At 38.3% G+C, this 21,847-nt stretch overlaps 1 protein-coding gene across 2 annotated transcripts; it reads right to left on the minus strand.

Annotated features, from left to right (window-relative positions):
• Positions 1 to 593: 593 nt before the first annotated feature.
• Positions 594 to 21,594, minus strand: LOC149318122 (eukaryotic translation initiation factor 2A-like). 2 transcript variants are annotated; one of them, XM_089509053.1, is made up of 14 exons: positions 21,425 to 21,594; positions 18,728 to 18,797; positions 15,356 to 15,430; positions 13,744 to 13,862; positions 12,328 to 12,427; positions 11,953 to 12,035; positions 10,647 to 10,720; positions 10,356 to 10,500; positions 9,703 to 9,819; positions 8,088 to 8,659; positions 4,098 to 4,205; positions 3,726 to 3,854; positions 2,167 to 2,232; positions 594 to 889 (listed from the first exon to the last, which is right to left on the minus strand). In XM_089509053.1, the coding sequence occupies exons 1-14, from the start codon at positions 21,450 to 21,452 to the stop codon at positions 824 to 826; spliced, it is 1,752 nt and encodes a 583-aa protein (XP_089365179.1). In that variant the 5' UTR covers positions 21,453 to 21,594; the 3' UTR covers positions 594 to 823. The 2 variants fall into 2 exon arrangements, with proteins under 2 accessions (XP_089365179.1, XP_089365180.1); XM_089509054.1 differs by lacking the exon at positions 15,356 to 15,430 and having other exon boundaries at positions 21,425 to 21,593.
• Between the last annotated feature and the right edge of the window lie 253 nt (positions 21,595 to 21,847).

Genomic DNA, 21,847 nt, shown 5'->3' on the forward strand with positions numbered 1-21,847 from the left:
CCAATGTATTCATTATTCATTAGTGCAATACTAAGAAACTGGTCAGACCTATGATTAAAGTACCATTTAATAAGAATATTCAAGACCATCTAGGCCAACCTTATCTCAGCTCCCTTGATTTCTTCCAACTGCACTCCTAATGAACATAGACAACACAGTGAGAATGCTCCAAGCACACACTAGGGTTTTTGCAAAACCACCTCTGAATATTCCTTGCCTAAGAAAACCCTATGAAATTAATGGAGTTGTCAAACAACTTGAAGGCACATACACCATCTTTACAGGGAAACAGGTAACAGCCCTTGAGAAATAATCAGCTTTATTCTTTTTCCTGTATTCCTAATGCTTTTTCTTATTTCTGTACTTATTGTACATAGGAAGAAAATTTTAAAATTTATTAATTTTTAGATTTCAATCTAAATAGGTAGCTAAAGACATGTTAATAGGCTTTCTGGTGGTGTTTTAGATCTTAAGAGCTATCAGACAAAACCAAAGCTTTTAATTACCAACAACTGCTCTTTTATTACATTATGCACCTTATTGTTGCATAAGGTTCACATCTGCAGATGAAACAGAATACTTGTCCAAAAAAGTAAGAAGAGGACCCAACATACTTTATTGTGGAGTTCACCAATATGTTTTGAAACCAAAGTAACTGATTTGCCTGGTTATGAATTACAATCCTTGTTAAATTCAGCAATTATTCAGATATTAGGGGCAGTGTAATAAAATGGAACTGTTTTGTAAGTATTTAAAAATGAACATTTGAAGTCATTTATTATTCGGTGATTCCATAGAACAAAACTGCAATTTTTCTGTTGTTCTAAAGACCCAGTTCCAAATCTTGAAGCTCCTTCAGGAGGGCAGCCTCCTTCTGAATTTTCTCCAGCTAGAACATATGCAAAAGATACCAGATGATTTTATGTTGTACACACAATGGAAAAGTAATGCAAACATGTGATACAGTAAATCCTAACATTTAACCAGTTTCATCCTAGGTGTTCCCCCTTCCATTTGCTACAACCAGCAATGAAAATATAACTTAAAAATAGTGGTTTATAAATTTATTCATGCTTTAGAGAAAGTAGTCAGAGAACACTCCTCTCCCTCTCCTTTAATACTAGATATTGTGGCCTCCCAGTAAAATGAATGGGTAATAGGTGCAGGGCAGATCAAAGGGATAACTTCTTTTCCCAGTTAATAACTCCCATTTATCAAATTAACTGTTACAAGCTGTGGTGGTGGTAGCCACTAGCCAAGCAGACTTTAAAAGTAGATTACACAAATTCACAGAAAATGGGTCAATCAATTAACTCTCTGTTGTAGCAGCTAAATGGAACCTTCATGTTCAGAGGCTGAACATGGCTTCCAATATCCATTTTGTGGGATACAACATCAGAGGACTGCTAGTTTCAAGCCCAAACCGTAGACTCCCTAGAAGCATCCTGCTAAGCTCTGTGGGAATCCGTGAATGAGGACAACGTTACTAGAACTTGAAAAAGTTACTTTGGGGCTACAGCTCCTAGAATCCTCCAGTCATCATGGTCTGTTGCTATGATGACTAGGGGATTCTGAGAGCTGTAGTCCAAAAGCTTTTCCAAGTTCAGTGCATTTTTCTTTATGTTCCTCTGCCAACATCCATGTTGTCCTTATGCTTTCTCATAATTGTGCCAATTGTTTTTTAAAAATTCAGGGAGTCTCGGTAGGCCACAAAAGTGGAGTTCAGGGATTTCATGCAGTCCACAGCTTGCACTTCCCTCAGCCCTGATCTATATATAACTGTAGGAGGAAAGCTGTGCTTGTCTTGGAACATCGGAGCCCAAGCCCTGCCAGCCACTAGCATACAGCCCTTTTCCAAACTTTGTCTCTAACCAGCCACTCTATTACATACAGATACAGCCCACTGGAGCAAAAGGTTACCAGCTTTTAGACTAGATGGAATTTGGTCTGGTCTAGCAGGCTTTTTCTTGCATTGTTAAGAATGTCATCATTTTAAAAGGTCTACACTGAAATACTTTTAGAGCTTGTATTTTAATTGTACGGAAAAAGGTCTCTATTCTGGCAAATAGTTTCAATAACAAAATAGAGCTCTAATGATAACTGATGTAATTTCCATACTTTACAAATCATACTTAATAAGAACATGTGCAAATAGGATAAGAATACCTGGTTTTTCTCTAGCTGTTTGCCTGTAGCAGCTTGATCTTTCAGCTGTTCAATCGCTTTTAGCTTCTGTAACCAAGAAAGTATAAGACAAATGGAAAAACACCAGACTTTAGAAATAGTCTGTGGAATTGGTGTGTGGGGAGGGAGAAGAACAGCCTAGATTATTTTTACAGTTCCTTAAGTACTCCTCAGATTCAGTGATGCCCCTACATTTGTTGTTATATTTATTCAAGTCAACTCTGATTTATGGAAATCCTATTACAGAGTTTTTGGTGGGCAAGATTTATTCAGAGGAGGTTTGTCTTTGATGTTCACTGTGACTTGCCCAGTGTCACTCAACAGGTTTCCACGGCTGAGCAGTATTTGAACCCTAGTCTCCCAGAGCCCTAGTCCAACACTCAAACCACTACACCACACTGGGCTAGGAGACTGTGTTGCTGGAGCCCTGTGTTAGAATGTTGGCTTCAGTCCTTGAAGACTACCTTCTTTCTTGAAAGAGCGCAAAGTGACAGGGGCACTCCATGATAGAAACAACAATGGATCAGGGCAATTCCAATTTTTATGCCTCACTCCTCTAAGCAACAATTTCCACATGTGCTTCACAAGTTACAAGGACAATATGCTTTCCCAAAATATCAATATCTTCTACAGGATTATCAAGTGTTGCATAGCTCTTGGATCAATATAATTCAGCTTCTTTTCTTTTTTGAGAATAACCAACTGCTTTTACTCTGTGTGCATGCACACAGTCTCCTCTGTTACCCTTTACCAAGGCAAGAGGGCAAAAGAAGCCCAGGTGGATCTCTTTTCCATACTGAGAACAAAAATAGATAAGAACGGCTTCAATTTGAAAAAGCCACTTGTACAAATGAAACCTTTAGGCTGACTCAGAGGACTGAGAAGAGAGGAGGTGCTTGAAGTATTTAATTCTAAGTTTGATTCCTCTACCAAAAATGGCTTCCAGTCGCTTTCACAATCTGTATCTTTTCTTTTATGGGAAGAATCATAGAATTGTAGAGAAGCAACTGGGATCATTCTGACTGGGAAAAGACCAGTGAGCATGAGCTCATGAAGCTTATACATTCCTGGACTGTTCAAAGGTCCTCTGTCATCCTTTTCTGATTTTTAATAAATCAATGAAAAGCTTCACAGTAGTCTTCCAGCCATGGCGGATTCCATAAGTTGTAGCCCAAAGAAACAGTGTTTCCAGACTGTGGCCATGTGAAGCTTTTTCAGTAGACCTAAATGCCAATATCACCCTTGTCAATATCACACTTGAAGGACAAGCAGGAGACTGCCAAAGCTTCTTGAGGCATGGTTCACTCATAGCCACTACAGTCTGTTTTTGTTATAGCAGGGAAGAACCTGGCAGAATTCAAGTGACAAGGAAGATGCTAGTTTTGAACCCACACAGGAAAGGTACTGGACCTTACTCTAAAAGAAAGTAAAATGAACAGAACAAATTTGAAATGGCTCTCTGTTATCTGGTAGCAATGACAGCTGTTTTGTGGTTGGAAAATACTGTATGCAAACCTCTTCAGTAAAATAATTTTCCCCACCTTTTTCAGATTCTTTATTTTCTTATCCACTTCAGGATCTCCGGATGTTACAGAGGGCGTCATATTGTGCAATGCATTCTGTACTGCTGTGGCTGACACACTTTCCTGGTTCCCTTCAGCCCTGGCCTCCTGTAAACAAAAAATATACCATCAGCTAGAACAGCAAGTTTAAGATACAGCCATTGTAGCATTATTGTTAATGATTAAGGTTTTTTTTAAACTTTCCAGATTCTCATTATTCATCACAAGTGATGATGAATAAGTGGACATATTTTGCTCCATGAAGAAAGGTATGGTAAAGGTAAAAGGTAAACAAGTTCACAAAATGTGAACAAAACATCAAACTTAAGAGAATTAGAACCCCAGCAGTACCTGTTTAGCAACTTTCTTTGCCTCATGCTTCCTTTGATTCTTGAGTGCTGTTTTCGATAATGCCTTATCATTATGTGACCTCATGTTCTGTGGTGGCTCATCCTCATGCTAACAGGAAGTTGGGGGGGGGGAGGGAGAACAAGAAAATACCAGATTTTTTTAAACCAACAACCTGAAGAGTATATTAATATTTAAGATGAAGCTGCAGAAGATCTTCTCGAAAGATTCTGCATATTCACTTCTAGCACACAATGTAAGAGGCTGCTGTTTTTCTTGTCTCACCTTAAGGCTATGTAACAAATTAGGTAATTCTCTAAATAGAAGAGAAGTAGAGAACTGGCTTCCATATCAAAAAGTTGTGTGAAACCTATGCAGATTGGCAGTACAATACATGTGTGTATATTTGTCACAATTGATCATTCTAATGTCTTTATTCTCATGGACTGTGATACCCTCCAGAACTCTATCAAGGGACAAGAACTATACTTTGCTATACAAAACAACCTATTGGCAAGTAGTCAGGCTCTGTAAGAAGTTCAGCATCACCTACCAGTAGTAAAAGCTTCTGTTATGGAGCAAATGTCTGGGCATCTCTTATGAAACCCACAAAATATGTAACAGACATGTTTCAGACCTTTATTCCTCTCTCACCTTTGACACCATTTTCTCTCACATCAACACAGATTTTTGATAACTTTTTTTCAGCTTTACATTTTAAGAGTTTTACACTATCTACACTGAAATTAGGTATCTGTTTCCTGATAACTCTAACATTGATTTGGTGGTCTGACCTGGCATATTGTCAAGCTCAACTATGTAGGTTTAACAGAATTTCCTACATAAAAATAACTTCTGTATAAACACAACATAACCATACACACCAGATATAATAAAGACATCCTGAAAAAAATAGGCCCCTCATTTCTCAGGATTTGGCTGTTCCACACTGAGTATTGGTTTCTGTCTCAAATTCAGTAACTCATCTTTGAAATTAATATTCAGTTTTTAGCCCTAAAATATCTGCTCTATGTAAAAAGTGTGTTTTTAAACGTATGTTTCAATTGACATTCTATGTCATTTTTCATCTTGTTGAAGATTTACATAGTGTCCAAGATGATAATTGTTGTGCGCCTTCACGTCATTTCTAACTTATCATGATTCTAATGTGATACTATCATGGCATTTTCCTTGCAAGATTTGTTTAAAGGGGACTTACCATTACCATTACTGTTACCATTACATTTCTCTAAGGCTACAAGGGTGCCAAAGTGGGTTGACGTGGTCAAGTGGTGATTCAAACCCTGGTTTCTCGGAGTTCTAGTCCAACACTCAAAACATTACACTACTCTAGCTCTTGAGGAATGTTTAAAGAAGATGAAAATGAGTTTTCAAGAATATATGTATATTTTAAAAATATACATAAAATAAGCTTCCCTCCCCCACAACACAACGTCTAGATTATTATACAGGAAACATCCTCTAATATTCTACTTGATTCTTAGACACTCAATTTCAGCATGCTATGCAAACATGCAAACAGGTTTTAAATATTTCCTGTCCACAAAACTAACTCTGATACCTAAAACAAATGGGTAAACAGAACTGCATCAGCTCTCTTTCATAATGAATCTCATTAACTGTGTTTATGCAGTTATTAAGATATAAGATGTTAACAAATAACTAATAGTTTGCAGGCATGTTCCAAACAATTTGCTTCTGAAAAGTTTTAAGTCAAGATCTAGTTTTTAAAAAGGTTTCTAAAAGTACAGCTGATTATACTCAATGCCTTGTTAAAATTTTTACACATCCTTTGGCAATTTCACAGTGAACAGCATCGCCCCTGTATAATACTGTTAGTTACTGTGTATAGTAGGTTCAGAGCTGTTCAGAAATGAGCTCCAAGGAATTAACAGTATAATCCTCATGGGAAAGAGAGTTCATTACCAGCATTTGCTTGTGCAAATGGAATCTCTTGCAAGCACTTCTTCTTCAGTCATGGAATAGTTTTCCACCCCAATGAAGAGATATGGAAAACCAAACACAGAGATAAGGGCATAGCAAAGGGAAGTCCAAAAGAAATGCAAAGTAAGGTCTAAGACAAATGCTAAGTATCTAGGGACTAAACTGTGGGATTAAATCCTATTACTACTATTATTATAATTATTATAATTATAATTATAATTATTATTATTTTCACTATCAAAAGAACAAGGAAAGGCTATATAATCCTGGCCAAACAATGGCTTGTCCACTGTTATGTAATATAATCTGCCCCCTGCATCCACAGATTTAACCATCTGTGGACGGCAAGCCCCCATTTTTCTTAATGGTGGTGTGTGGACGCATCCGCACTAGTGGGGGTGCGCACTATGTCACCATTAAGAAAAATGGGATTTGAGCATGCATTCTGGTACACACGGGGCTGGGGTGGGGTTCCGGAAAAGATTACCCACAGATACAGGAGGTCCAACTGTAGTAAGGAACAGAAAAACATGTGTGCTAGCTCTCCTACAGTGTCAACATGTTTCTGTATTGGGATCTCTAGTTTACCTTGCCTGAAAGAACTGATGCAAATTGCTATTGATGCAAGTAAGAGGTGCTATTTCCAATGAATTAAAATAAAGTCAACATGTCAACTTTAAACGTGTTATTGAAATACAGTCCATATCCACGGATTCTGCATCCATGAATTCGACCCACCACATCCTGAAAATATATATATATATTTAATCCAAAAAGGAAACCTTGATTTTGCCATTTTATATAAAGGACACCACATTACTACACCATTGCATATAATGGCACTTGAGCATCTACAGATTTTGGTAGCCATAGGGGATACCAAGGACCCACTGTATAAATTCTATGTTAAAGGTTTATGAATGTATTGTGATAGTTTTTTGTGGGTTTTTCAGGCTATGTGGCCATGTTCTAGAAGAGTTTATTCCTGATGTTTCACCATATCATGATCATTCTGGTAGCTGAATATCTTTGTCCTCTAAATGCAGTAACTTCTCTTCCTCCTTTATTTCTAAGACAGCATGCAACTGACCACCTAAATGAAAAAAATCTAAGGTTGGACCCAGATCAGGATGTAGGGTAGGAGATCAACAGAAATTAAGGGAACTTAAAGTTGATCATGACAAATTAAGTTTCATTAATTTCAGTGGGTCTCCTCCAAATATATGTACATCTGGATACAACCCACAGAAGATATAAAAATAATTTGCCTCTGCTCCCATTCTATCCTGCTTTTCATTTATTTATTTATAAAACGTATAAATAATATTGACCTCAATTCTGTTATTACTCAACATATTAACCTATGTGTTTACATACAGCTGAATAACTGATTCAGTGGGTCTACTCTAATTAGGAATAACCAGCAGGATTCTAGCCATTGTGTGTATATTAATTTACTTTATTTTAATTTATTTTATTTACAAAAACCTATTGATTCTTTATTTGGGGGAGAGGAGAATCCTGTCTAAGACATAGGGCTGCAATCACATATCCCCGGTTAAGTTCCCATCAATAGTGTTTAAGAAAAGAGAGTTGGATTTAGTACTACAGGTTGAGTCTCCCTTATTTGGAATTGCAAAACCTAAAATACTCCCAAGATCCAAAATTGTCCACAAGAATGGCTTGAGATAGTGACACCTTTGCTTTCTGGTGGTTCAATGTATACATACTTTGTCTCATGCACAAAATGATTAAAAATATTGTGTATAAAACTACCTTCATGCTATGTGTTTAGGGAGTATATGAAACATAACTGAATTTCATGTTTAGATATGGATCCCATTTCCAAGATGTTTCATCAAGTACATGCAAATATTCCGAAATCTAAAAAATTCTGAAATCTAAAACATTTCTAGTCCCAAACGTTTTGGATATGGGAGACTTAACCTGTACTACCTTCACCATTTCCCCAAACAGAGAAGATATTTTATAACAACACATTCTACAATGGAAATAACGATTACTTACAAGTTTAGAACTAGTTACGGCTTTGTTTCTCAGAGCAGGGGGCCTATAAGCTTGGGCAGGCTTTGGTTCATCATTTGGCACTTTGCTCGGGACAGCGTGATACCTTACTGGCTTTGCTGGAAATACTCCATCCAAAAAGGGTTGCCAGGCAACTTGCCAAAGTTCTGTGTTTTGCTCGACTTCATATTTGTATAGTACGGAACCAGAGTAATGCCAGATTTTGTACCCATTCCCAACTCGAAGCCTGGGAGAACATGTTGCAGTTACAATGTGTTCCCCATCAGGGCACCATGCAAAATAAGTTGAATCGGGGGCCTGTGGTTTGGCAATCAGTTTGTAGTTTTTAACATCCCACACATCCAGCTGTCCACTAAGATTCCCAAATCCAGCTAATACTAAGATGTGTCCTTGGGGGCTGTAGTAGGCAGCATTGTGTGGACCAGTCCCAAAGTCAAAAACAGGATCACATTTTAGATTGAAGATAGTAGCTTTGGCAGGCATGAAACCATACACAACACAGAACTCTGTGGCATTGGGATTCCAGGCTACATCATAAATAGGACCATTTTTTGCTAGAAGAAAAGAAAATAATCATTTATAAAACCATTATCTACATTTCTCTAAGACAATGAACATGGAATATGATTTTGAAGCACAATCACAAGTGACATTAATTTATAGTAAGAAGTATGACTAAAACTCCTTAATATAAGATTTTACACCACTTTTAGACCAAAATGTCCTCTAGCCAGATACTTGGCAGGGGTTCAATAAGCTCCTGACTTTGCTATTTATTTTTTGCTACCAAGTTCACCTCACTCCAACCAGCAGTATGCATTTTTGGGCTGACTGCTGAACATCTGGAGATCACAATGTATCCATTAGTTTGGATACACTGGTTGCACTAGGTTTGGTTGGGCTGAAGTGGTTCAAGCCTACGTAAAAGTGTAAACATTTCACCATAATAGAAGTTAACCATGCCTCCCTGGTCTATACTCAACAGCAGCCATAGCCACCCAGCCATCCAGCAATTTGGTGAGTAAAGGGAAAACACAGGCCTGTTAAATGGCAGGAAATAACTTTACAAAAGGAGCGGCAACTGTTATTTCATCTACTTAATTCATTACAATGACAAAGTGCAGTTAGCAGATATGTGCAGTCAAAGCTACTGAGGGTACTTTATAACAGAATATCAGGACACCTGAAAAGCCTACAACCTGCCCAGATGTAAAAGTGGCTGTACAGTATTTCTTAATTAGGCTATCACACATGAGTTATTGTATCTTCAAGATGGCTAGTAAATTCAAGTTCTGCAATGTATACAATTCAGTGAAATTTAGTAAAATAGATAGATGAAAAGGGATTAAACAATTTGGGGGCAAGAGAAATCTTTAAAACTGACCAACACCCCTAATTTCAACCAGTTTCTCTTCTCACTTAATGATTTAAGGAAGGGTGCCTCATTTCGATTAGGTACTTCATCTTGTCTGCATCTCTTCTCCATGATGTGCACATTCAGCTCAAGTCTCTCATACTTCATTCCAGTTCAATTAGCAGAATTGTCAGCCAGAACTCCACAGAAATGTAAACTAATTTAGCTACGAAGATTACTTACGTAATTGTACAACAGCAGTTTCCCCATTTGTTCCAATGTAATGCAGAGTTTGTTCTCCGTAATAGGATGCTCCTGTTTTATCCACTTCAGTACTAGCTATTACGAGCACAGCAGTGGCTATTTAGATGTACAAAAGAAAGACACAAACACTTTAAAAAGCAAATTGATCAATATCAGCTCTACTTATGTTTCTACAAAAAGAAACTGCAACACGTTGCTATATGCAAAAACCTGGTTTTAGGCACAGCACATAGCCATAGACGCTAGACTGGGCTGATGGAAACTGAACAACATCTGGTGGGACACTGTTTCTTCATCCCCAGGCTGCTTGCCTTTACATGCTGCTGAGGGGGTTCTCATAGGCACAGAACTAGCCACCATGGGAAGCAAGAAGCTAGACTACATGGACTTGTGGTAGGATTCAGCACTATTTTTCATTATTATTTTTGATTCTATTATTGTTTTATCATTGCTTTTCTTGCCATCAGCTTGGTTTTAAAAGCCAGTGGCATACTGCTTTGTAAGGGTTTCCTTTAAAATGTGACTCATAGAGCTTATACATTAGTACTTTGAAAATTAGTTAGTCACAGAGAATTCATACACTCACAGCTTCAGAAAGAAAGAAAGGGAGAAAAATGTGAAAATTGTTCTACCGTTACTATTCCACAGCATTGTGGCCTTATCAGCTTTGAAGAAACTCTTGTTGGCCAATGCAGATTGTGTGCCTCCAAAGTTAGGGTACTGGTAGAGCCTTACGAATGATGGAGCCCCTTTGCTTCCAGGAACATACACAGCAACCTGTGTTGAGAACATTTTACCCATTTCAGAACACAGTCCTCAAGAGGAGGACTATGTAGACAGAAGTGGACTAGTATCTACTTAAAAAAAACAACAACACCCTACAATATAGAAAGCATGAAGAAAAAAAAATCAAAAAGATGCACCTTGGTTAGTTGATCTCCTGGTGACAACACAAAATCAGTGACTTTCTGTAAATGAAGTTTATTCGCAAATGTACCTGCAAAATCACAATGGTATTCAATTCAATAAAGTTAACAAAACATATTGTACATTGTTGGGCTGCTGACATCATGAAACTGCTGACAAATGTGAAGTATTACCTGAACACTGCCCTTGCCAGAAGTTGTACACCTTTGCCAGGTACTTTTTAATGACTGATTAAAGCATATACAGTGCCAAACCCAGTGGTGGGTGCACAGTCCCTTGAACGAGATTTTCCTGTATGGCCAAGGAAAACACCAGTATCATACAGCTCTTTATGTACACATAAGGGGGAAAGTAAAAGCGCTACTATTTGCCTCTACTGTTTATGATGTTTATGAAATGATTGTTCTAATTTTTTTGGCAGCCTATTCCACAACATTTTCCATATAGCTTTCATTGAGATACTGGAGTAATTTGCTAATCTCACTCTCCACTATTATTGCTTTTCGCAGGAATAATTTTCTAATAACATTTTTTAAACCCATTTTCAATAGATTTTCAAAGTATGAATTAAATGTAAGATAATGGGCTGGAGCTAGATTTTGTAGAGAACACCAGAGGTGAGACTTATGTATACCTTGGACCACACTCCCAGATACCCACTCTCCTATAAAAAATAGTGTTTGCGTATGTGTGTATAAACTGCCAATGTAGAAACCTCCAGGAATGTCAATTTACCTTTTTAACAAGTGGCAGGGTTCATATCATTGTTGTTTTTAACCTTAATAATGTTATTTTTACCCAATTGGAAGTAGACCCACAGCCACGTCTTATGTTGATTTCCACAGGGAGGGTGACTAAGTACAGATTCCAGTGCATCCTAGAGATGGGAAAACTGTTCCCAGAGCTTGCCACCTTAAGCTCCATTTATTTCAATAGATCTACTCTTCACTATGACTACATCTGGAACCAACCTAATACAAGTTTCATATTACTAAATGGAGTTTTATAATTTGTAGCAAAGTGCTGAAGAAATGCTATAATGCCATAGATGTTGGCAACTTAAAACGCACAAATTATGAAAAGGGGCTAGACAGGAATAGATACTGGAATATGATGCCTCAGAGTATGGTGGAGTCTCCTTCTTTGGAGGTTTTTAAACAAAGGCTGGATGGACACCTGCTAGAAGTGCTTTGTTTGTGTATGCCTGCATGGCAAGGGGTTGGACTGGATGGTCCTTGTGGTCTAATCCAACTACATGATTCTAGGAAAACTTATTTGGAAAACAGAAAATAACTTGCATACTGAAGTTGTTGTTTTCAAAGAAGTGCAGTTCATTGTTAACAGCCCTGGCACATATACTTTCATCATCTGACCAGCAAGGACACCTAGTTATTAAAGAAAAGATAATGGGGAGGGGGAAGAAGAATGATAATGTTACAGCTTCAGAAAAGCAACACCAGTTAGCAGTCTTCAGAAAATTATTCAAAAATTTATCATTAAGCGATCAGGTTTGAAAATATTAAGGAATTATTTAAATGATGCAGAAGATTACTTTCTCAAAGGCTTATTAGTAGCATTTTGCATACTAGAGGGTTCCTGTTGTAATTCAGTAACTATATACAATTAGATTTTCAAATTACATTTTAGAAATAATACATTCTTTTAAAAGTTACTTACCAATTCTGCATCTTTTTCTGGATGAAAGACTTCAAGCATTCTCCAGTTTTAACATCAAAAATTTGAAGGTTGGGTGTCCCTGCAGCACCATCTTTTGCAGCTATAACAAACATACATAAATTGCAGCAGTTGCCTACAAATGATGTGCCTGCTTCTCTGACCTATGCTATTATTATTATTATTATTATTATTATTATTATTATTATTAACCTTTATTTATAAAGCGCTGTAAATTTACACAGCGCTGTACATAAATTTTTTAGTCCTTATTATGGTCTCCACTGATATATTTTGTCCAACTCCTCAGTAAATGCTGATGAAATAAATGTGAACAAATAAGAAAAGAAGCTATTTATTACATTAACTTCCATTATTCCATATTTTCAGGCTTTAAAATAATTCTACCTTGAACAGGTTTCTCACCTTAGAGTAAAATGCTAAGCCCTTAGTAGTCTTTTAAGAGCAAAGTACAATTCATTACTCTGACCATATAAAACTGTCCTCTGATGTGATACTGGCTCTCCATTTCAACTGCTTATTTACACCAGAGAGCCAACATGGTTTAAACATTGGACTATGGCTCTGGAAACAAGGGTTCAAATCCCTGCTCGGCCATGGAAATTCACTAGATAACCTTGGGCAAGTCACAGCTTCAGAGGAAAGCAAGAGCAAACCCCCTCTGAACAAATTTTACCAAGAAAACCTCACAATAGTTCACTGGTCACCATAAGTCATAAATGTCTTGAAAGCACACTACAACAACAACAAATTTGTACCATAGGTTCCTCCATTCTTTACTTGACTTTCTTTGCTCTAACAAAACATGACACACTTGCTGTCCACTTCCAGGCCAATTTGGATAAGATTATAGTGGATCCATTATTGGACCTGCAGCACCATTTTCTTTTTCTAAAACATTAATGGGCAACAGATAGACCCCTAGAGTGTTGCTAGACTGCAGTTCCCAATAGCTATAGCCAACACAGCCTATGTGTGTGTGTCGTGTGCCTTCAGGTTGTTTCCAACTTATGGCAACCCTAAGGTGAAACTATAATAGGATTTCTTGGCAAGATTTGTTCAGAGGTTTTCTATTGCTTCCCCCTGAAGCTGAGAGTCGTCTCCAGAGTCGTAGTCCAACACTCAAGCCACTATACCACACACTTCTATTGTCTTGAGAGTTTTACTAGGAAAAAACTGGGAAGGGGGTAAGGGTAGGAATTGCTTTCACTATGGCATTGCATTTGCTCTGTTGGTTTTTTTTTTTTTTTTAGTTCTGAGGGTCTAACTCTATAAACCGCAGGTAAACAAGCCTACTCAAACTAGATCCCAATTTGGTTTCCATCTTATCTGTTCTATTTTAGCGCTGCAGCACTGTTTTCAGTGAAGGTAGCTGGAACAGATGTCTGAAATACTTACTTGTATAGGGCTGCCACGTTACTAGGACACTGCTCTTTGGAGAGAATCCAAGGCAAACTGTCTTTGGCAGATCAAAGGATTGCAGCACATTGTGGCTGGTGACATTCACAATGTTTACTCTGGAACCAAAAGAGGTCACTTTAGTAAACCTTGATTAGAGCAGTTAATTAATAGTGATGTTTAGTTCTGAATCTTCTTTATTTTGAGCCATCAAACTGAAAACATTTTTAAATGTACCATGATATTCAGAAATTCATTTCAAAAACTCAGTAAGAATAGTTCTCAGCAACTAGTCATTGAGCTCTAAACACCCAAATACTAGCGTGAATGTATTTTACTACTAGAGACTGAAGGCATATTAAAATCCCATTTCAACCATATCTATGATGAAATAAATTTCCATTAAAAAGCAGTTTATATGCTGCTTCACCTCCCAAACTTCCCACTCTGCCCTGAATTTCTAAATATGGTGCCAGTGGCCTGTTACAGACTGCCAAAATAAAGCTGCTTCGGGTCTCTTTGGAGGTATACTGTTTAAATGATGCACGCACCCTAAGAATCTGGAAGCTGCACCAAAGTTGCACTCCAGTGCTTAGGACAGGAGTGTGGCTTTGGCGCAACTTCCGGACTCTTAGGACCCATGCATCGTTTAAACAGCATACCTCCAAAGAGACCCGAAGCAGCTTTATTTTGGCAGTCTGTAACAGGCCAGTGAGATTGGGAGCAAGTTTTAAACAATTAATAGTTCCATTTAGTCTGTATAGATTAAATATTAACCAAGATTTAAAAGACTGATTGGATTATCTTACATCAACCCCCCCAAAACAAAACACAACCCAAATAACATCTGGATTAATTGTTAATATCCAACATTGAATCTCTAATACAAATCAGGAATCTCAAAATAAACTTTATTTGCTCATTTGGCTTTCAAAGTTACACTGTTACCCATAGTTATATAGATTTATTTCATTACTTCACTTGGTATGGGATGGAAGATTTTAGAAATGAATACCAACCATCCAATTATATTCTCTGGCAATGAATATGAAGATGGACAGAGATGCACATAAATATTGATACAGCTGTAATCCTACCCACTTTTACCTAGATGTAAGTCCCACTAAAATATTTTATTTACTTTTTGAAAATACGACTGAAATTACTTGACTGAATATGTCTACAAAGTTAGTAATAGAAAATTCTCTGACTCCAACTATGAACACTGACCATGAAGTCAGATGGATTTTATTTCTGACTAAATGAACTGGAAAAGTATTGCTGAGTACTGTGTCATGTTGCTTGGGGTGGGAAGGATCCAAGTGTGAAGCCTAGAAGAATGTGCCTTTCAAAAACAAAGCAACATGGATAAGCCCATTAGAAACCATATGGGCAACATTATATTTCACTGTTTGCAGGTTACATAGTAACTGATTTAATGAAGACAGCATAAAAATACTCTCTTGCTTGGGGCTGAATTACTTACAAAAGCTTACAAAAATATCTAAACTACTTAGTCACCACAGTTTCATAAATACGACACATGATATTATATGTGCCTCCAAATTTATTTCTATTAAAAAATTAAATATATATTTCAAGTTGTACTGACTGCTCTCCATTGCACCAAGCAAAAAGGGAACCATCTCTGCTGAAGGCAAAAGCTTTGCTGTTTTTTCCAGATTCCCTGGGGGAAAAAATGAAGACAATTTTCTATTGCAATTCAAATATATTAAAGAAACAAGAACAAAAACATGAATAAAATCAATTGGTCAGTATCACTGTAACACACTTCTGACAAGTCAAACAAATTATAATACCATTAAAGAACACAGAAATTAAATTTCAAGCAATAAATATTATAGTTGGCCAAACTAAAGCTCAGGCTTTATTTGCACACATTTTCTAAATTCTTAAGGGTACAATCCTAAAACTGACCAAAGGCCAAATGAAGGGCTGTTGAACATGGCACAAGTGCTATTCTGCCAGTGGAAAAGGAGGTTCTCTGGCAGAATGGAACTTCTAATGCTAGAAAGTTCCCAGCATGGAAGACAGAAGGTTCCGTTTACATAGGTGTTTTACCAGAATAGGAAGAAAAACATGGCAATTGAGCATGTGCAAGGTTCCAAAGGATTCTAAACCTCCACATTTCTCTAGCAGAGTCCCCAGAAAGGATCACATCAACCCTAAAAGTTGTCATGCTTAATTCCCTGTCAAGAACCATAATGGGAAAGGAAAGGGCGGGGGCACCAAACATGTTATTTAACAAAATGAACCCCATTCTTCCACAGCTGTAGGATCCATCAAGCCATCACTGCTTTGGGAGTAGAGTCTATTCCAGTACAAAATCTGCTCTCTGAAAATTACTGCTCTAATGCTGCCTCTCATGTACGTGAACACAAATGTAACTTTTTGTTACATATATGCCCACATTATTACCTGTGCAGTCATCAATATCTCTTGGGATTACTGGCAAAATCAAGGATATATCCTTGGTATATGGCCCTCGGTAGCCATGGACTTGCCATCTGCTGATGCAAGCATCTATGGATGGCAAGCCCATGTTTCCCCCAATGACGGGACGTGCACATGGCTGTGCCGGCCTTAGAGACAGCCTGTTGTCTGATGGTGACGCATGCACACAGCTGTGCTGACTTTAAGTTCCATTGACTCCTATGCAGGCGCTACCATGTCCACATGGAACAACAGGGGCTTTCCCTAATTGCAGCGTGGCTGCGTGCACATGCTGCCACTGGAGACAACGGAATGTGAGCATCCACAGAAACTGTGTGTGAATCAAAATTCAGATTTCTTAATGGTTTACAACAGTGGTTCCCAAACTCTGGACCGCCAGGTGTTTTAGACTTACTGTATATACTCCTGTATAGGTCTAGAAATTTTAGTTAAAAATTGACTCCAAAAAAACCTGAGTCGACTTATCCATGGGTCAATGCAAGTAATACTTTAATTCTTATTTAAAAAGTAACTATACCCTGGTGAAAGGCAAGAATGTCATCTGTTCTGGAAGCACTCACATGCTGTTTATATTCTCCCATTCATGAAGCCTTTAAAACAAGCACAAACAGTTATGCCTGCTGGAATTTTGTAAGTTTTCTGGCACTGTTTTCCTTTGCTTCATCCTTTGTTACATACCCTAAATTTTACTCTCGACCTATCCACAAGTCATATCTAAATCCATAATTTTGGTCCCCAAACCCGTTCTTGACATGAGGTCAACTTATAGTCAAGTATATACAGTACCTTCCAGAATTTCTGACTACTGGCCAAGTTTGCTGGGTCTTTTAGAAGTTGAAGGCCAAAACACCTGGAGGACCGAAGTTTGGGAACCACTAGTTTAGAAACACCGTAACCATTTGGAGATATCATTTCAGTCTCTAGGGTACATGAGACTGCAACATACAGATTATTTTAGCATTCAAGATGCCTTGAACCATAGATAGACCAAATTGCTTGGCTCTCAATTGATCATGAATGATCAAACGGTTTATTAATCAGTTCAGATATCTTTGTAAGTTTATTAAGTTAGGCATTTTTAATCACTGCCTTGTTTTCAAAAGGGGGCTTTCCTTGCACTACTCTCTGACAGCCAGTTCTTTTAACCTGTAAGGAGACTGTCCATATCCACATCAAGGCCACTGGAGAGGGGCAGAAATGACTGCCAAAGATCTGAATTTTCTGCATTTTCTGCAACCGCTCCCAATTTATGGAATGGCCTGCCAGACGAGATCCATCAAATTACTAATTTAGACAGCTTCAAGAAAACCATTAAGACGGCTCTCTTCAGGCAGGCCTTCCGTGAATCAAATACTCGGCCACACAAGACTCATGGTTATTGGTTATCGGTTTTTTTTTTTAATTGTTGAATTTTACTCTTATACTGTTTAATCCTTTTAAGGGGGGGCTCCCTTAAGTAATTATGTATATATTGAGGAATTTTAATCTGTGTACACCGCTTTGATTGTCTCAACAAAAAGCGGGATAGAAATAAAAGTTTTATTTATTTATTATGCACGCAGTGTCCAAGTACAGGCAAAACCTCTTCTTTAACTGAACGAACAGGACCCAGGGTCTTTATGTATTGCATGACTGGTAGGTTTGCATCCAAATGCACAACCCATGGCAAAAGGCACAGTATTATTCCAACAGTTTTAGTATGATGTGTACTCAGATAATCTGAAAGCCACATATGAGTACACAGGAAGTCTTTTAGACTTCACACCCACCGACTCCCCCCCCACACAAAAACAGTTTATTCATTTTACTCTAACAAAATTAAGCTTGATTTGGATGTTTATCTTAATTTTTTAAACTTTGTTTTTAACTTTGTATGTTTGTTAACTTTATATAGTCTTAAATAGAAGATTTTTTGTTTTTTATATGTTTTCATCTAAAGAGCCTTGGTTGGCATAGAAATTAAGTAAATAAAAATAAAAAATAAAAATTCAATCTGAGTATAAACAGTTTATATACATATCGCTACTTTCAATGTCATGCACACTTGGATATGGACATTTACATTCTATTGAATACAACATTAAATATGTAAGACTGTATGTGACCGGGACAGTATCCAAACCAGTATAACACAAGATTGATAATTTATGTTCTGCGCAGATACTTTTAAAACTATACTGGAGGTTTGTTCCCTGAATTCTAGACTGATTTATGTATGTGCTAAACATTTCATGCGTTCTCAGTAATTGGAGAAACTTGGACAATTCACATTGTTTTGAAAGTGAAAATGTAATGCACACATAATCCATTATATTCTAATTCCTGGAAAAGTCTGTGCATAACATTTTCACACACATGGCTTGAAGCAAGGGGATTTCAACTACTAACAGCCAGGAAGACACATCCATGTCTATAGATTATGAGCCCTATTAAGCATCTTATAAATTCAGACTCCACTTTTGTTCCTGTTACTAACTGAATTTAAAACTCAATTGGAATGCTGAAGTACCTCTGAAATGATGTATTCTCTGTGAACTGTGGAGGACCATTTACCATATATAGTCCTTCAGATCCTCGCACTGGAAAAAGAATAAAAAATAGCATTTATTCATTTCACTGAATGAACCACTGGATGGCAAATGCAGCTTTTATTCCTCAAGCAATGAAATTAACTGTAGTTTCCAATACATTCAAACTGGCACTTATTTATCATTACAAAATTCATAAGGAGGCACAAAGTTCATGAGTCATGAAGTCATCAAGAGCAGTCACAGGAGATCTGGAACAAAGCATCACTCATATGCTGATGGCAATCAGGTCTGGCTATGCAAGTTCTGGACCAGTATCTGGGTGCAGTGGTGGACTGGAGGAGCACCAATAAACTGAGGCTGAAACCTGGCCAGACAGAATCCATGTGGGTGAGCGGTTCCCATGTCCAATAGGCAGGTATTCTATTCTGGATGAATCTGTGCTCCCTTTGAAGGATCAGCCTGGAGGTACTCATGAATCCATTTTTGACACTGAGGGCCCACATAACTTCATTGACTTGGACTACTTTTTATCAGCTTCAGCTGGTTTAGCTGATGCAGCTGCTCTGTCAGGGATAATGTAGCACTGGTAAGCTTAATGCAATGTGCTGTATATGGTGATGCCTTAAGGTTGGCCTAGCAACTGCAGTTGTGAAGAAGGCTTTAGACTGAAGCCACCTATCAGTAGTGCATTAAACATCTGCTGAAAGAATTGCTCTGGCTGCCTATTTGCTACTAGACTAAATTTAAAGTTTTGTTGTTAGTTTATAAAACTCTAAACAACTTTAGACACAGTTACTGGGGAGACTATCACCTCTTTTACACACAGTCCTTGAGGTCATCTGGAGAGGCCCTTCTTCTAGTGACAAATACTCCTGGGATCCACTCAGCATTCATATGGAGCAGGGCATTTAGAAAGGTGGCACCTCCTACATGGAATATTCTGCCCTTTCAAATTCAATAGGCTTGAACAGGTGCTAAAAACATATTTATTTCTGTAAGCCTTCCCTGGCTAGTTTAACCTAAGATGAGCCTTTCAATTCCTAGTCTTCTTCTTGTCTCTTGGCTGCAGTCTATTCTGATCAGTTTTTGATCCACAGATAATAGCTACAGCAATAGCATGTACATTTATATACCACTTAATAGTGGACTCAGCACTGTATAAGCGGTTTACAATGTGTAAGCCAATTGCCCCAAGGAGTTGGGTACTCATTATACTGACCTATAGAAGGATGGAAGGCCAAGTCCACTTTGGAGCCCTGCCTGGGATCGAACCCACAACCTTGTGGCTACAGTACTGGCATTTAACCACTGTGGCACTAGGGTTCCTTATAGCTCTTGACTGCAGGCGGGTAAGAAACAACAACAACAACAGTTTTTGTGGGTTTTTCAGGTTATGTGGCTGTGTTCTGAAAGAGTCTATTCTTGACATTTCATCAGCGTCTATCAGATGACAAATGCTGGAGAAACATCAAGAATAAACTTTTCCAGAGCATGGCCACATAGCCCAAAAAGTGATGGGTGCTGGCTGTGAAAGCCTTTGGTCTAACATGGCCGAATCTTTTAATTCTACCTTTATTAGCGCATAAGCTTCCATGTGGTCCATGATGCCAAGTCTATGGGGTTTCCCCAAATCCCTTCAGAAGGTCCTGAACTAACACCCCTGAACTTTTAGCACAAGACTCGAACCCACTTCTGGAAGCATAGCAATGAACATGGCCAAGGGGGGAAGGAAGAACTATTTGGAAGACAAGCCTGAGCAACGTTGCTATAAAAAATCCAAATAAACACGCACAAGCACCACAATGAACAGCACCATAAATATATAACACAATATATAACTATATAACCATAAATAACAAAAGCATCTGAGAAAGTAGATTGAGGTCTAGGAAAGCTCATGCTGCCAACTTTTTTCTTTCAGTTAGTATCAAAGGTGCTACAAGATCTTTCTATATATACACCTCCATATTTGTGGCTTTGGTTATGAAAGGGTTTCCTTAATATGTTCTCTCTAGGAATATCTAGGTCCTCCAGCGCAACTCTATGGTCAACTTGAAATAAAAATTGCACCGAAAGACCTAGAGATTCCCAGAGAGAATACTCTGCTAGTATTTTATAGCTCCTCCGGTGCAGTTCCATGGCCAGTGTCTGTCGGACGTTGACCACAGAGTTTCACTAGCTGTTCCTAGAGGTAAAAACATGGTGTTTGTGTTATCTGCGTTTTCCCCATATTCACGGGGGTCTTGTGCCCCTAAACCTAGCGAATATGGAGGGATGCGTGTATATAAATTGTGTATTTTGTATATGTATATATTTTTACATATTTACAGCTACAACTAGTTATAAGCTATACACTAGTTTTATATATATATATATATATATATATATAGCTATATAGCTATAACTATAAAACTATAACTACACAGCTATATAACTGGAAGCAGACTGAAGTCTATGGAAGCTCATGCTGCCAGCTTCTTTCTTTCAGTTAGTCTTAAGGTGCTAGAAGATCTTTCTACATATATGAATATATATGTTTGAATTATCTGTATGTGTATATATATATATATATATGGATACATATATACATAGAGACACGGGGCACGAAACAAGGTCATCCTGCACAAAGTGGGAGGGAAGCAAAAGGAACTCATTTACTATTAGCCCGAACCCACCTGCCAGGAGTGGCGTGGGAGGCGCCATCTTGAGCCGGAACGCCACGATTTCCCTTCCGGGTCACGGAGCTGAACTGTGGACACGTCTCCCGCTCCTCCTCCACCGCCAGCTCAATAGCGGTGACGTGTATCAACTCATGAGGGGGCGTGGCGCTTCCTCTGATCACGTGGCACACGAGGCAGCCTCGCCATAGGCCGCTTGTGCAAGGCGAGCGCTGATTGGACAGCGGTGGAACAGTAAGACGGTGCGGGCGGGCGGAGGAAGCTGAGCCGAGGATCAAGGAAAGAGGAAGGGGCGTGGCGTTTGCCTTGATGACGTGGCAAAGGAGGCGGCCTCGCCATTGGTCGCTTGACCAAGGCGAGTGCTGATTGGACAGCGGTGGAAGAGCTAGGGTTGTTTGCGTGTAAGCTGAGGCAGGGAGG

The sequence above is a fragment of the Sceloporus occidentalis genome, unplaced genomic scaffold (genome assembly GCF_023333645.1).
Source record: "Sceloporus occidentalis isolate IW3139 unplaced genomic scaffold, rSceOcc1.0.p SCAF_2, whole genome shotgun sequence".
Classification (NCBI taxonomy): Eukaryota; Metazoa; Chordata; class Lepidosauria; order Squamata; family Phrynosomatidae; genus Sceloporus; species Sceloporus occidentalis.